This window comes from Saimiri boliviensis, chromosome 16 (assembly GCF_048565385.1).
Source record: "Saimiri boliviensis isolate mSaiBol1 chromosome 16, mSaiBol1.pri, whole genome shotgun sequence".
Classification (NCBI taxonomy): Eukaryota; Metazoa; Chordata; class Mammalia; order Primates; family Cebidae; genus Saimiri; species Saimiri boliviensis.
In genome coordinates, this window is record NC_133464.1 from 40165732 (window position 1) to 40183342 (window position 17611).

The 17611-nt window shown below is 37.4% G+C and overlaps 1 protein-coding gene across 7 annotated transcripts in view; it reads left to right on the forward strand.

Moving 5' to 3' along the window:
* Positions 1-2837: 2837 nt before the first annotated feature.
* Positions 2838-17611, forward strand: part of DACH1 (dachshund family transcription factor 1) — a 429624-nt gene continuing 414850 nt past the window's right edge. For 5 of the 7 annotated variants that reach the window (XM_074387633.1, XM_074387632.1, XM_074387635.1 and 2 more), the window contains exon 1: positions 3291-4225. In XM_074387633.1, the coding sequence (XP_074243734.1) occupies positions 3387-4225 (839 nt within the window). In that variant the 5' untranslated portion in view covers positions 3291-3386. Of the gene's footprint in view, positions 4226-17611 lie in introns of all 7 variants that reach the window. The other 2 variants (XM_010341682.3, XM_010341683.3) reach the window with 2 other exon arrangements.

Sequence of the window (17611 nt, forward strand, 5' to 3'; positions counted from 1 at the left end):
ATGGGGGGAAAGGGGGGGAGGGGCCAGAAGGGGGCAGAGGGAGGGAAGAAAATACCTTCCCTGAACTGGTACAAGCTAAGCTTCAAACGATATCCTAGGAAAGAAATTAAAGACTTCTTAATTAGTGCAGCAATTAAGCTTTCTTGGTAGCATTTTAATCAGCACAGGCCCTATCAAAGGACAAACAGAACGATTTGCAGGTCTTTGAATTTTAAACAGTCTTATTGATTTCAGCACAATACGTCTTCACAAAACACAGGGAGAATTTTCTAATATCAGTTACAGTACTTTGAGTTTTGCTTATGCAAATTGAGCGAAGGTTGGGGAAGATGAGACGGAGAGAGAGGACCTGAAACAAGCGGAGATGTAAAACAATAAACAAGCAAGACAAAAGCTCTGAAAGCTAAAGATGCAATGGAGTCAGAATTGGGAATCTCTAAGTTGATTTATCTGCTGTTGTTAAATAACTGTTTGCCTTACTTATTGGCAACATTTCTCAAAAAAAAAAAAAAAAAGAAAGAAAGAAAGAAAAGAGATAAAAACCTAATTTTTTAAGGCTTTTCTTTCCTACGTATTTTAATTTGTGCTTTATGCCTTTTCTAATCCTATTGTTTGATCAAAGGAGTAGGTGGTGGTTCCTTGAACTGATTTTGAGACCTGAGGTCAGGGGAAGGAAGGCTGGAGAGCTCTCATTCAGGTAGGGGCAAATGTCTCTAAGCCCTGTATCTGAGTGTAGCACGTGCTTGGAAGCAAAGGTTTCCTTGTAGTAGAAAATTTGGAGTTTGCTTCGAAGCAAGATGGGATTATGGCTTGGTCTGCTATCATTACCTCCTGTCTGTGGCTTCTGAATGTGGCAGGTATTGGGTGAGTGATAGTTTAAGGAAATGTAAAAAATGAGAATGGTAATGTCAGATGCCCATTTTTCCATAGTGAAACTATAGTTTAGTCTTTTAAAATCATATCGAAATTTATTAAAGTTAGGCATGAAATTCCAAAATAAAATGAGCTTTTCAGGGCTTAATACTTTCTTTCTCCCTTCCCCTCATTAACATAGTAATTTGGCATGTCTTAATAAAGTAACATTTTAAAACAAGCAAAAAACTTACAGAAGTGTTTTGGTGTACATGGTATATATTGAATTCCTACTTTTACCTAATAACAAATTTGAAGACTAAAACATTAATAAAAATTATTTCTGAATGTATTAAAATACATTGATTAAGCAGGCCAAACAATTGTGTAAACTTCAGCAGTCCTTGAAGAAGTTTACAGACTTTTCTGCAACAATCGACTTTCTGAAGTTTTATCTCCCAGGAAAGCCTCTTGATTTAATTGCTATGTCCGAAAAAGTTTAGCATAATCGTACACTAATTAGTCCATAGTGTCATATTTCTATTTCTTGGTAGACAGTTCCTGCACTTTTTGACACTACAATTCAGAGTTCAAAGGATTAAAATGGTAAAGAGAAATGTTATCCTTTCAACACCAGAATGGCGAAAATTTTATTTTAAAATTTCCCAACATTCTGAACCTGCCACTAATAGTTTATTTCAAAAATCCGTCAAATGCTAAAGCATTGCTTCATATCTTAAGAACTTACTGAACATGTGTAGACCAGTTCAAAACCTAAGTAACTGAAGATACTTGGAGATATGAGCAGCAAGTAGATTTGACCTATGTTCAAATCATATGTTAGTCAAAAATCCTTGAGTAAATAGCTCGATGCAACAAGTTAGAAAACAGAAGAAAAGTAAAGAGGAAGGAAAGGAGGAAGAGTCAGTCTAAACTCAGCCTCATGTTGTTTTAAGCACAGCTACCCAAGTCTTTACAAGTCAACTAGTGAGCTGTTTTTGTTCTTCTCATTATTTACAAAACATCTATTTACTAACAAATTGGAAAGGACTCTGCAAAACTACAGGAGCACTTTTCAAACATGAAAAAAAAAAAAAAAAAAACTATTGTGTTGTACAAAAAAACACATTAGCAACTGGCCTTGGGTCTTAAAGGACAATGAGGATAGTTGGTTACTGTGTAAGACAGGTGAATTAATTATAGAATTTTGAGTAAGAAAAGCCTTTTCCACTTTCTAAGTCTTCAAGGATGCCTTATCTCCTTGATCTCTCTAAGTATAACAGGTATTTCTGACTTGCTTTTGGGGCGACAGTGAAGTTATTCTAAATCATGCACATTAGGGCAAGCATTTCTTTCCACAGCCTATTAGGAAATAGGGAATTGAATACACTGCTTTCCATTATTCTTAAGCGGTTTCGGACTGACTTTCTTCCCACCACTTGAGAACTGCTCTGGAATTTTCACTATCTTTATATAAATAAATGATTTAGTAGAGAAATCAAACAATCAGATGTAAAAGAACATTACGCTTTGCTTACATGTGAATTTTCCTCAAAATAATTTCTGAATAATCATGAAGTGGGGGCTGTGTTTTCCTTTCTATCGCATTGCCAAAACGCGTGGAGATGGATCCTAAATCCTTGAAGGAGAGAGCTCGGGGCGCTCTGGCTCGTCTTTAAGTTGACAGGCGATTGTTTAGAAGCTTTGGAAAAAATTACCAGTCGCCGCGGACGAATCGGAATGTGAGCCATGCAATCTAACGGTAGTATAGAAGAGAAGTGGAAGATCTCCCTCTCCTTTTCCGATCGCCACTTCAGCGTCCCTGGCTTTTCCTCTGCGTCCCTCCCACAGTTTCTTTCCGTACCCTCCCCCTCCCCTCCTCCTTTCCTCGCACGCTCCCTCTCCAGTGTCTCGCGCTCTCGGAGTCTCTGCTCCGAGTTCCTGGTTGGATAATTTGGGTTAATACTAGTGAGTGAGGTTTTTGCGGCTTCAAAGGGTATTTCAAGTTTCCGGAGCTCCTCCCCTCTGCACCGTGTGACAACAACAACTCGTCCAGCCGGCAGCCTGCACTTTTCAGCTCATTTTCTCTCTGTCATTCCCCTCTCAATCTTTGATCAATGTACTTGCCAGGGAGAGCCCAAGTCCTTCAAACCTCCTCCTTTTCACCTTCATCCTTAACTTTGTGCTAGAGCGGGACCCACACAACAGCAGCCGACCCTCCCCGCCCCCGCCCCCACCCCCCCAAACCAGCCCTCGATCCCAGCCCCCGGAGAGGACTCGCATTTCGACTTGCGGGACACTTTTGTGCGTTTCTCTCCAGAGCGCCTCTCGTGCTCGCCCCTCCTGCGCTCGCTCTTTATCACCTTCACCTCCTTTTCTCCCCCTTCTCTCCCTTTCTCCTTCTCGTTCTCTCCTGGAGTTGTTGTTGTTGCCCCCCTCGCTCCTTCTCCCCCCTTTTTTCCCCTTCCCCTCCCGGGGTGTGTGGCAACTTTTCCCCTCGCTTCTCCTCCGTCTGTTTCCCCTTATATGTGACCATGGCAGTGCCGGCGGCTTTGATCCCTCCGACCCAGCTGGTCCCCCCTCAACCCCCAATCTCCACGTCTGCTTCCTCCTCTGGCACCACCACCTCCACCTCTTCGGCGACTTCGTCTCCGGCTCCTTCCGTCGGACCCCCGGCGTCCTCTGGGCCAACTCTGTTCCGCCCGGAGCCCATCGCTTCGGCGGCGGCGGCGGCCACAGTCACCTCTACCGGCGGCGGCGGCGGCGGCGGCGGCGGCGGCAGCGGAGGCGGCGGCGGCAGCGGCGGCAACGGAGGCGGCGGTGGCGGCAACTGCAACCCCAGCCTGGCGGCCGCGAGCAACGGCAGCGGCGGCGGCGGCGGCGGCAGCATCAGCGCTGGCGGCGGCGTAGCCTCCAGCACCCCCATCAACGCCAGCACCGGCAGCAGCAGCAGCAGCAGCAGTAGCAGCAGCAGCAGCAGCAGTAGTAGCAGCAGCAGCAGCAGCAGCAGCAGCTGCGGCCCCCTCCCCGGGAAACCCGTGTACTCAACCCCGTCCCCAGTGGAAAACACCCCCCAGAATAATGAGTGCAAAATGGTGGATCTGAGGGGGGCCAAAGTGGCTTCCTTCACGGTGGAGGGCTGCGAGCTGATCTGCCTGCCCCAGGCTTTCGACCTGTTCCTGAAGCACTTGGTGGGGGGCTTGCACACGGTCTACACCAAGCTGAAGCGGCTGGAGATCACGCCGGTGGTGTGCAATGTGGAACAGGTTCGCATCCTGAGGGGACTGGGCGCCATCCAGCCCGGAGTGAACCGCTGCAAACTCATCTCCAGGAAGGACTTCGAGACCCTCTACAATGACTGCACCAACGCAAGGTGAGTAGCGGGGGATAGCCTTCGCCGCCCGCGCCTCTTCCCACCCGCCTGCTCGCCCTACCCTCACTCCCTTCCCGGCGCCGCTAGCTCCGCGCGCCCGCGAGCCGCGCGCCCCTGCGAGCGCGGCCCTCTCCTCTGCTTGCTCGGGGCTCACCCGCCGCGCCCGACCCCCTGAGAAGTTGGCACCTCACCCTGCCCAGACCTCGCTCTTCGGCCCGGTCCGCCCCCTTGCCCGCCGCGTCCCGGGGATGAGCTGTAGTGGGACGCGGGAACTCTGAGCCTCAGGGCGGAGGGGACTAGAGGGAGGAGGACGGCGCCTTTCCTGCAGCCACAGCCCCCTGCCCCGGGGGCGCGGGTGCCTGGGGACCCCTCTCGGAGCTACTGCCGGCTTTCGTGCGCTCCCCAGGACCTGGGCTCCATCGCCAGCCTCCCGGCACCGATGGGGCTGGTCGGTGGCGCCGAGCGGCGTCCTGGGGGCGGGGAGAGGTCGTGACCTGCCCCGTAGGGCTCGGGGAGCGGGGAGACGGGCTCTGGGTGAGGGGCCCGCTGGGAAAGGCGAGGGAGCGGGCCAGCAGCAGAGGAGGGCACCTTGAGGTCGGGAGGGAAACGACCCGCGAGGCTGAGAGATCCAGGCCTTCCCGGGAGGTTGAGCTCCGGGGAGTTGAGCTCCGAAGTCGGGAGGGGAAGCCCGCCGAGGGGAGGGGTCTGTGTGTTCGCGCATGTGTGCGTGTGTCTGCGTGTGAGCGAGTGTGCAAAGGAAATACAGGGGTACGGTGGCCCCGGGGCAGATGCTAGGGCACCAGCAGGTTTTCCTCGGTAGGGGGAGGTGACCGAGTGCCCGAGACTCAATGGAAGCTGAACTGGAGAGATTGGGAAGGAAAGCGACGGTGCGCGCTCTCTCGATCTCTCTGTCTCTTTCTCTCCAAAGTGTTTTCTTTCTATCTTTCTCTCTCTTTTCTTTTCTTAAAGGTTAGTAGCTTACGCAGCGATCAGGTGCACACTTAAACTGAGATGCTCAGCGGGCCTGATACTCTGTGCCTTGGCTTCCCCAGCCCAGCAAAGCGCGCTCACGGAGGCGGCGGCGGGACCGGTCCCCAGCCGGACCAGTTTTATGCTAATGAACGCTCAGTGGGGGAGGATCTTCCGAGAGGGGGCGGGAGTGGGGCAACTTGTCAGTTTCGGGGTAGAGAAGATCATTCCAACCCCTTTCACAGCTCCGCTTTGTCCCCACGGTTCGCTGCCAGGAAGCGCAGAGGCAAAAGTTCAGACAGATGCCGGGAGAAAGAGAATAGGGAAAGTTGAAGACCTGAAGCAGGCACGTGGGAACTGCGCGCAAAATTTGCGCGGAAACTTCGGTACCCTTTAAATAAGTTTGAAGGTTGAGAGAAGGAGAGGAGTTGTGTGTGCCCCCGCAGAGCCAGGGAAACTGAGGTGGGAAGGAGGGAAGTGTAACAAGGAGACCAGAAGGACATTGGGTTGAAAAAGCGCTAGTTCTTTTTTCCACGGAGAAAGACTTCTAGCTTAGCGCCCGGGAAGACTGAAACGAAAAAGATTCGAATTCCAGTCCAGCAACTGTCCTATCCTGACCTAGCCAGAAATTCTTTTCCGTGTTTAGGCCCTTCGTTCCATGGGACATGAATGTGTTTGGGCTTTGAACCTTCGACTATTTTGGGGTAAATGCTGTGTGTGTGTGTGTGTGTGTGTGCACTCGCGCTCAAATGTATGGACAGGTGTCAGTAAAGATGGAGGGTGGTGGGGCTTATGGAACCAAGATCACTAAACGCCACTTACTCAGATAATTGAAGTTCTTGGTCGTACAGAATATAAATATTTGCCCAAAATCTATGTTAAAACTATTAGAATCAGGGCAGAAAAATTGTTCCGGAGTTATGAAGAAAGCTAGGTGAAATTTGAAGCTAGTTTAGATATGATTGTTAAAAAATTATCTGCCTATCCAGTAAATTGGTGAATCGCTACCTATTTTTATTCTTTAGTAATCAAAGAATTACTCTCCTCGGAATCCTCTTAATGTGTTTCTTACAGCACACTAGACACTAGGTAATTAAAGGCCATTTCACATACACACATATAAACACAATTGCTGGAGAAAACTTCCTTCAGTGACTGCTTTATAATAAATGTTATGATCAATATTAAACTTCACTTTTTCCCCTGAATTTTTGCCTAGATTTGAAGTCCTCACCATATGGTTGGAGAATATTCTTAAAGTTATTAACTAAAATTTTTTTCAAGTTTTTTTCCCCCTGAGGTTAACAACAGATCTGGAGTTTAAACTTGCAGAGCCAAGATGAGTTAAATCCAGTGGAACTGTTTATCTCTTCACAAATATTTCATCACTACTGTAATTATGTTTCAATCACCTGGCCTTAATAATTTGCAATTGCATGTGTTGCTCTAAAACCCTATTTTAAGTTATTTTTAAGTTAAATACGAGAAGTTTGTTCATTTAATATTGAATTTGATCATATATCAACTAAAAAGCTTACTCAAACTTAAATACATGCAACTATTGTAGTCATTAACTTGAGAATGTGTTTAGTTGCAAATACCTACTTTGATTTTCCTAACTCTGCCACTGATTGAAGAAACTGAGAACTTAAAATGGAAATCCCTCTCACCAAATATACTGTTTACCTTATATTGCTATTTTTAATGATAATCATAAGTATTATTGTCTTCTTACCTTTGAAAGCTTTGAAATGTTTTGCATCTTGTATTTGTAGAACTATGATTACTTTTTTCATTCAAGTCCAGTTTATATCTTTGCTATGAAGAACCTTTTTTTATTCACCTAGATGTATTGATTTCTTTCACTTGGGTTTCTTTCTCCTCTAGCTACTTAACAGGCTAAGGGAATAATTTTTGTAAAGTTTAAGAGAAACTGAACAAGAAGGCAAACTACTTAAAATTACTAAATACACATATATATGTGTGTATATCGTTTATATATGCACACATTATAATATATATAAAATGAGAAACGTCAAATTTTAGCACTCTCAGCTTTTTACAGAACCTATATCTATCTCTTAATAGGATGGAATAATAATACTAGGGGTTTTGAGGAACCGAAATGATGCTACAGAAAAGTAGGATTCATAAACTTGCTCAAAGTGGCTCAGTAAGTTGGTAGCAAACCTTAGAGTGAATTTAATTTGCTTGGGGCTATTGCATTAGTATGCTATCTATGAAAACTAGAATAAATGTTGAAGCCATCTGTCATTACCACAAGAAGATGAAAAAGAGACTATCACCTGCTAGACAGTAAAGCTAAAAAATAAAGGTCTCAAAACATGAAAGCAATGTAAGGAAATATATCTAAAAGTTGTCAGAGGGCAAAGTCTGTCCTTGATCAGCTTCCTCCAATTATTATTTTAAAACTAAACATTAGTTGCATGAACTTGGCTGTTGCAACAGAGGTCAGTTAATTAATTGCTTACCATTAAATAACAACAACAAAAAGAAAAGTAATTATGAACATGGTCAAATCTCTGTTTGTATGAGTCAATTCCTTTTTTATAGATTTGGGTTAAGATTCAATTTTCCATGAATTCAGGGTTTTACAAAAGTGACTCTGTTTTATTATGTCGTCTAAAATACTCATTTTTTCATTATTGTCAGAAGATAATTTTGTCTCAGGATCTTTCCAACAATATTGTGATGTAGGTTCTAAGTAACCCTAGATTTAAGGGGTTTTTAACTTAAACAGATTCCAGCTAGTCTCATCATATATTTTATAGGCACATACATATATTCACGAACAGAATTCTTTTGTCTTAAAATACCACTCATGGACAAAATATTAAAAGACTTTTATGTTTTGGTAGTAATATATGAATGAAATTCTAGTATAAGAAGTACAAAATATTTTCTAATTCCTGACTCTTTTTTGTGGAGGAGGGGGTTAGGAGTTTTAATAAAGGTGGCAAACCGAACCAGTCTGTATTTATTTAACATTTGTCCTGTTGTCTGCTTTTCAATAGCACAGACTTATGCATTGATATGGAAAGTTTAACACAAATACAGATTCGCTTCTAACAGATAATTGCAATAGTTGGCACAGAGGAATTAAAGAATTGCTTCAAATGAAGAGACGCTCTGCTTGTATTACAGTAGATTAATGCTTCCAATAAAGCTTAATGTCTCATTTTATATCATTTCAAAAAGAATAGGGCATAATTAGAAGACTAAAGCTTAAATATGAAAGTTTCTTTGGTTCCACAACTTATTTCTGTATGCTTTAAAAGTATTAGCAAACTACACTTTAATAACTTGTATATGAATAAAATATAAGAATATTTTAACCTAGGATTTACCTTGTTCAATCAAATTATATTGCAGTATGTTAAGTTGTTGAGTTACTTGGATAATCTCTTTTAAACCTGTTGTTTTTCTGAGAGTTAGTGCGCGATATTGTAGTTATTTTTGTAAAAAGTGAACATGGTTAAGATGACACTATACTTTCCGAACTCCACATTTAATGCTCTGATGTAAGAAATTTGATTTTGCATATACGATGTTTTATTTTGTGAAGCTTCAAATGTTATATAAAATAAACTACACGAAAGACTTTTTCTCCCCAGAAAATTTCTGGTGTTCACATTTGACACATAATTTTAAAATCTTCATTTTTTAGTCCAAATCTGCTTTTTTTTGGGGGGGGGATTATCCTATTAAATTTCACTCAAGTTCCATGTCAATTACTGAGACAAATATTAGCCACCCTCTTTTTGCCTCACTACATCCTCCATCCCCCTGAGATGTGACACCCTATATTGACTAAAGTCTTGGCAGGATTTGAGCATAAATCACTCTTGTCTTTGGCGATTTACTATGTGTGATTCACCAGCATATGAAAACATTATATGCTTTATTGTTTCTCATTTGATGTTTTGTTTTTAGAATATAAGTAGCATTTGTAAATTAGCTTAATGTGCAACCAAGTAGTTGTTATTTTAAGAGCAATTTGTGATTTAACTATCAATTCATATTATTTTATCTTTCCACGTTATTTTATTAAACTGCTTCTTACAATTTCTTTCGTCAGTCAAGTAAAACGGTCATTTAAATTGCATTGTATTAGCAACATAAAAAACAACTATAGCAAAATATAATAAGAACTGAAACTCTCACAGGTTGTAAACTGTCTCCCTTTGAATCCTTGTCTGAAGAAATTAGTATGAATTGTGCCTTCTAAACAGGTACAGGTGAGTCATCTAGCTTTCATTAAACATTTTTATTTTAAGGATTTTGTTACTTGGCTTTTTTAAAAAGTTAAACTTTGTTTGAATTTATCTTTCAAGTATTTCCTTTTCAGCTGTTCACCAAAAAAAAAAAAAAAAAGTCACATCAAGTTATATATCTTTAGAATAACAGGAAATGTAAAAATTGGTATTAATGGCTTGGGTATTTAAAAACATAATTAAGATAAAGTTTTTATCATTTTATGTTTCAATTGTTATAAAAATAGAATGACCTTAGCATATGCCAGCATGTGCCATTTTCTTACTGAGGTAATGCATTGTGATTGGCCAGTTTGAGACATGTATATGTACGTGTGTGTGTGTGTGTGTGTGTGTGTGTGTATGTACACACACTTGTATGTCTAAATACTACATGTTACATGTAGTATATTAGTATATTTATACAGTATATGTAGTTTGAATATTCTAGCTAAGAATAAACTTATATTTTCAGGCTTTGGGACTGCATTAAGGAGACCCTTCTCTATTATGTTTTTCATGTTCGGTAATTAAATTTTTAATGAAGAAAACTATGAATTAAAAGTCCATCTAATGGAGCTCAGATAAGTGTAATAGCAAAGTCTCTGATCTGCAGAGAAATGTGTATCTCAGGCATAGCAGAGGCTCTGTGCAAACCTACATTTTGCTCAAATTTCTTGTTTCTTTCTTCTCAATTTGCCGAAGTATTCCCAGTAAAAAGTAATTTTTGCTATTGTGGACTTCTTGTAACTAACTTTTATTTGCTGATATTTGCTCTTTAGCATATGTCACATATAGGAATGACTTCATTAGAATAGTATAGTTAGTTTACCAAATTATTGCTTTGAAAAACAAGAATACCAAGGATAAGATATTTATATTTGGTTCACTAATTATGTATTATTAGACTAACTGGTGGATCACTTTATTTAATACACCTATTCATTTTAAGGAGGTTTCTGAGAATCTGTTAAAAGTGTGTCCATTGTTGCTAGTTTCAGGCAGCTAATGATTATATATAAATGTACAAATGACAATGAAAAGAATTTTCAATCCACTATAAATTAGTTATTAGACAATCAAAAGCAAGGTTATTGTTTTTCAAGTTAATGATAGAATTAAAATTAGTTGAATGAATAACAGATAAATATCAAATTTTTAAAAATATGTCCTGTTATATATAATGACCCAAATCACCACTTGATCTAAAGTCAAGGACCTTGAACCAGATGCATTTAAAATTTATTTGTTTATTTGGGCATAGATTTCCTTTACAAGACAAAAACATTTGAATTCACCCATTAAAAAAACTCATATTTCATTTTTTCTAAATTGGACACTAGATTTGCCAATGATTGCATTGTGTTAAAGGTGTGGTCTTGTTGCCTTCTGATCCAAATTGGCTTGGAATTGGTCCAGGATTTCAAGCTGGGATTCTTCTGCACATTTAAATGTATGTGACTTGATTGGAAGTTGTCAAAGACGACTCATTAAACTGGAAATCTCACTATCTCATTGTTTAATTGGTCTTTTTTTTGGTTATAAATATATTGAAGTGTCATAAACTACAAGCACAGCAACACACTGAATAGCCAGTTACTTTTTAAAAAAGTTTTAGATTAGTGATTGATAGTGAGAGACAGAAGTGCTTAACTGAAGCATCCATAATAATATATTGTATAGGTTGAAGGCAATACCTGGGATACATTACCACTTTCTAGCAGGAAGTCAAAGGGAAATAAGCCAGGCACAGAAAAACAAATATTGCATGATATCACTTACACGTGGAATCCAAAAATATTGAACTCACAGATGCAGAGTAGAATGGTGGTTACCAGGGGCTGGAGAGTTGTTGGTCTAAGGTTACAAAATTTCAGTTAGTTAGGAAGAAAAAGTTGTACAATGTAGTGACTATATTTTCTATGATTTGAAAAATATAAATAAATGTAGTTTGATTTGACTATAAATAGACCTTTAAGAATCCTGCAGTGGATTTAGAAGATAGCCTATATTTTTGAGAAAAAAAATATGGTTATACTCTTAATAAAAGCATGATTTTCATGAAGCGAATACTGCAATAGGCCACATAATATATTGGTTGATGTTGATTGGTAACACGGATAATTCTGAAATGTTTTTCCTTCCTTAGTATATTGAATGGAGTGGTAAACATTAAGTATTAAAAAGTCACAGTGTTAAATGATCTTTGAATTTGTATGGTATCAAATGTTTCTAAATAATTAGATTGCCTTTCCAGTCACAACAAGTAAAAAATAACCTTATTTTTCTTCAAGGGCAAACAAAATATATCTTAAGAAAGAAAGTGTACTAGTTGAAAGGGAGCTATCTTATGGAAGCATATAGAAGCATTTGCAGAAAATCTTCATTAATTCAATTTAAGGGATACTGGTCATTTCTTAAGTAAAGGCAATGAAAATAAATCTCTAGAATATGTTAACTAAGAAATACTGCATTATATTCACTTATCAGTGAATCAGGCAGATGGAGTATTTTGTTAAAATCTTAAACCGTATCCTGAAATTTTATTAATAGCAACAGTAAATGGACTGTATTATTCATAGTGTTACATTTTAAAAACATTTTGTTTATGTATGAACAAAGTAAATCACTTAAGGTATAACAAATCTTTGAACCCATCATAGTTCTGCTAGAATGTACTGATACATTCCACAGTATTACTTTCTATTTTATATTTAAAATTTAGGATTTTTATTTAACTTGATTCTTCAAAATGATATTATCTTCTTGAGTTAGGCACATATCAGTTAAATAGTGCCATTTGATTTTAAAAGAAACACTTGGAGCACTTTTATTTTTCATATTACCTGTCTCACATTTTATATGAGGATGGATGTACTTGTGTGTGCAGCAAGTGTAAAATTTTTATTAGAGAACCTGTGGTGGATATTTTTATATGTATTCATTAGCTCCCTAGTAGTTTATATTTATGCTTTAAACAATTGTCATATGTTTGGTAGAAAAGGCTTTACATATATGTGTATGTTTGTAGGAATACATTCACACACACACATGCAGACATGCATACACACCTGTAGGATATAGGGCCATAGGACAAATAAGTTAGGAAAATAAAGCTAGCTTTAATTTTACTTTTTTGTAGTACAAAACAATACATAAAACAGGTCCTATTTTACTGAATTACAACAGAAAAAAACAGAATTAATTTTAGAGTAAAAGAAGTAGTTTATACTTAAATATTTTAGATCTAATTATGCAAGGCTATAGGGTTATTAGGACAGTGATTAAAAACTTAGCTTAATTTTCCTAAATCTTTTTTATAATGATGTACTTTAAATCCTCTGTTTAAAAATATATATATATGAGGATTATTTTATTTGTATAAAATAGATATTAAACTACTGAGTATTATAATCAGTACATTATTAAATGACACTAAATGTGCTTGATGCCCTTGCTCTATTTCTTTTATTGTTTTTTTTTTTCATTACTTCTTGCACTTACAGCAAGCATATCCTTTAGAATCATAAATGATAGGAAAACAATTTCATAACATGAAGGAAAAGAGACTGTTCTAAAAGCTTTGTCATCAATGAGACGAGTTAGGAATGAGGTCAGCAGGTTAATCTACAGGTCTACATAAGAAGATGTGTATTACCACTTCTTGCAGTGGACTATAATTGTCTTTGAAAACACCTGGTAAAGATCCTGTTAAATTGAAATCAATTACTTTCTCAATAATTCCATGGCATATGTCAAGTTATTACGTCATCGGCAAGAGTGCAAGCATGCATACGTTTTTTGGAAGGTAGAAAGAAGCTTATAAAACAGTGATGACTTCAAAGTTTCTGCCGCAGCTAGAGGTTATGAAATTAAAAAAGAAAACTTCGTACAAAATATAAAACCTTGTACATAGTATTCAGTAAAAAGTGCATCTTTGCATTTATGTAGATATCTACATAAATACAAATATTTCCCATCACTTTTTGCATCTTCTGGTAGGGAAAAGTATAAGTAAGTAAAAATGGTTTCAAAATACTTTACAATTGTCATCTCTGACACCTTTATTTGTACCCTCTAAGAATGCTCTGATAAGTGGGTACTGTAATCAAAAATGAATATATGTCTGCTGTTCACTGATATTTTTTTTCTTACCTACTGTTGACAGTATGGTACATGCAGATTTGAACTTGTAGCCAGGAACAATGCTTCCATGCTTCAAATTGCCAAAAGACCCCCAGGGACAGAAACTTGACCTGCTTTTATGAAACCATAGAATTACATTTATACAAGTTATCCCGTGGGAAAGGAATGAACTGATCCCAATTCAAACCTTAATATTGGAGCCTTCTGGGTCAAATTTGATTTTTCTTTCTGTTAACACCTGTTTGGCTACCATATTTAGTACCTTGATAGTCTTAGGAAATTTAAAAAATATTATTCATCACTGATATTTCACAGTTAAGCCAAAGTACCATCAACATTCTGCAGCTGTTTAAGTTTTCTCATGCTCTTAAAATGTTACTTTCTAAAACGAAATTCTTCCTTTTACGTATACATTCTGGATTTAAGGAATTTAAATGCAAATTTAATTAAATATAGAAACAATTATTTTGTACTTTTTAATCAGTTTCTCTTTACTAATGAGTCAGTCCAAGTAGGAGAAGAAACTTTTTAAAGGAAGTTTTCATTGTAACAACATATCTGAATAAGGATTTTTTAAGGAATATATTTCATTTTTCTTAGAGTCACATTTTAAATAGTTATGTTTCTTATTTTGGTTTTAGTTGGAGCACCTGACAGTGTTTCCAGAATGCTGCTTTTGCTACTAATAATAAATGAAGGTGGTTGCTGATAAACTGAATGAATTAAAGAAATTTTTATTTTATTTGGATTCACTTTACTTACCACTTTACTTACGTGAAATGGGCCTAAACTGGAAAACTGAAGTTAACAATTTCTTCAAAATAAAGAAGAATTTAGATGTGTAGCAGTTTGCTTCATTTTTGGACTATGCTATGTTATATACATGCAAATGAGTAACGGATATAAATGGGCAAAGTTATAGCATTTTCACTTGTTTGACAGTATTAAATAACAACCATTAGATTACAGAATGAAGACCTACTTCTCCATATAGAATGACTTGCTCTCAATGTTATATACACAAAAAACACTTTATAGATGATAAGGCAACACATGTATATGCTATTACAATTATGATGGTTAAATAATTTCATCACTGGGTTTTGAAATTCAGGTGAGTAAATTTCTTTTCAAATTAAAAGTTAAAAGGAATTCCAAAGACTTTTCACTTTTTTCTCACTTGACATTGAAAAAACCATCCAGTTATTGGTTATTTCCCAGTAAGACCCAAACATAAAAGTTCCTAATAGTAATTATACTAAATTGATTCGTGGAATAGAGGAAAATACCAAAATTGCCAATGGAAGGTATGCCACTTTTCTTATTATCATAGGTCATGATCATCAAGGAAAAATTATCTGGAGTTTTAAACATGTGTTGTTTATTCTTTTTCTATTGACTGCTAAATGACAAAAACCCCGCAAACACTTATTTTTACTGTAAGTTAACAATTTTTCTGCCTTGCCCTTATACATATCATTTAAATGAAGATAAAAAATCATATCAGATCTTTGCCTGTTTCCTAATATCACTTGATGCCATACTTATGAAATACCAATATTTAATTATATATCTTATTTCATTTGAAAGTTTACCCCAGCTAGTTTCATGGTGATTTAATATGGCTATTTGACTCCACTCTCTCTAACTGTGATGGAAGGAAGGAAAGTAGGTAGATCATAAGATCATTATGTTGGTCTTAAAAAGAATCTATTTCAGAAAAGGCAACCTAATCTGACTTTTGTAATGGTGATGATAGGAAGTTCCTATGACCTTTTTTGTCTTTCAGAGGCACTTTCTAGCTCTCTTTCCAATAATGACTGATGTTACACACCACATGAACTGGAAATAAAGACACGTTAAAAAAGATCTTGCTATAAAATGCCTGAAAGGAGAGGAGAAGTTTTATTTTGTAGGCAATCCTCTATAAGTAGAGTAATCCTTAATATTGCACAGAATCGTACGTGATACTCAAAATAGGAAGCCTTTAGACACCAAACTAATTTCATCTTCTTAAATACCCTTATCATCTAAATTATCATCATAACCCACCCTGTTTTTTTTGAAACTCTAGTGAAATTGTGCATGAAATAGAAACACTTTACCATGAAATTTACCTGTAAACATCTAGCCAAAAACAAAACAAACTCTAGGTTTTTGAGCTATTATTTAGAACAGATTTCTTAAATTCAAAAGGGTGAACATAATACAATTTTACTTAATTACAGTATTTTATTCCAAGCTTAGGGAATAAAATTAAAATGGTATATTTGTTATGGAGTAAACTTTTTTGCTTTTTTTTTTTTTTTTTTTTTTTTTTTTTGAGAGTGGGTTAAATAAGGTCCATGACAGGAATGCTGTTTGTTTTTCACAAAAGTTGTTTGTGATTTCAGGTACCCCTGGGAAATCTCTTGATCAGTTTCACATCTGTTCCTGTCAAAGTGGGTGCTAAGATACCGGTCACCCAGCAACCATGTCCAAGAGGGAATTGGGCCGATAATAACTTCAAAAAGGAATGACAGATGCTAGATTAGGATGAAAGACAAAACGCATGAAAAATGAGCTTGTTAGAATCAAAAATTTGTTCAAGCACCTTTATGCAAATTAAATGAATATTGAATATTTGCATGCAGTAAGTTTTATTTTTTTCATTTGATTGGAAAGAGAAGAATAGTGCATTTAAACTCACAAATGCAACTTCTTTCTTTTGTACTAATTAACATACAAAGCAGAATCTCTTTTTAAAAAATCAGATTAGCCACCTGGGTTCTTAGATCTCCACAAGTATGTTACAATGTGTGTACAATTTTTCTTATAAAAATCATACTTTTTAAGAGGACTTGGTTTATCTAATATTTTTGATAATAAACAGTGTCATGTGAATTAAGATTATTTTAGATGAATATAAATCCATTTCTTGAGAAAGCCTTTCAAAAGTAACCTTATCCTGTTGTCCTTGAAATTGGTTAATGTACATTAATAAAAGATCACTCAAGATGAGTTCACACCAAAAGCACAGGCTTCTCATTGACTGGTTAAATAACAATGCATTAAAGTAAAGCAGAGTGGTATGCCCTAAAAGAAAGCAGGCAGAACTCTTCAAAATTTAAGATGCTCTTTGATACATTACCAGTTTTTCTATTGAACTGTTCACATACTAATCAGAATTTAGAAGAGCCTGATAAAATGTAGTGATTGAGAGAGGTTTCTGAGTCTTGGTTTAGCAATGTCTAATGTGGTCACGTAGAGAAATTGATTTTCTTCAGAAATTAATTAATTTTTCATATCGCCCTAAGCTGCAGTTAAAAAGAGTGCATACTTGTCTGTTTTTTCCAGAAATATTGCCTAATCATATTAATACCATTGCCCCAAGGATGAAAAGATAATTGTACAAATGCATTTGGAAATATGTATCACTGAGTATTTATGATTAAATTATGCAAATGACCCAACTCTCATCCTTTCCAGACCCAGATTGTCTAATTAGGATTGATATGCTGAATAGATGTTCCAGAATTTGAATACAAGCATGTCCAAGGAGCAGAAAATTGGAAATGACAAGGCTGAAATCCAAAGAAAAGTGTCTTTCGTTTCTATACTTTGTTAATGTGCTGTTAGCAGTTGAGGGTTTTTTCCCTCCCTTTGGCTATTTTGTGGCTTATATGTCCTTGTTAGAAACAAGTATGCAAAACGAATTGAACTTTAGCCAGTAGCATTTTACTTGTATTTGGTGCTTATTTAAAAATAATCTCTTGGTCATTCAAAGAGAACATTACTATTCCTTTGCTCCAAACTATATAAACTAACCCTTACGTGGGTGACTTTTTAAAAACTTCCTCTGAATTAGGATCATAACTTTATTTCAAAGCTAGCTTTCTAAACTTTAATGGTATACCAGGGCAGTATTTTCTAAAGATATGCTTTTTAAATCTATAGTTCATTTGTTCATTCATTTACTTAAATGCCTATCTTCTTGTAGTTGGAGAACACTGTTTAA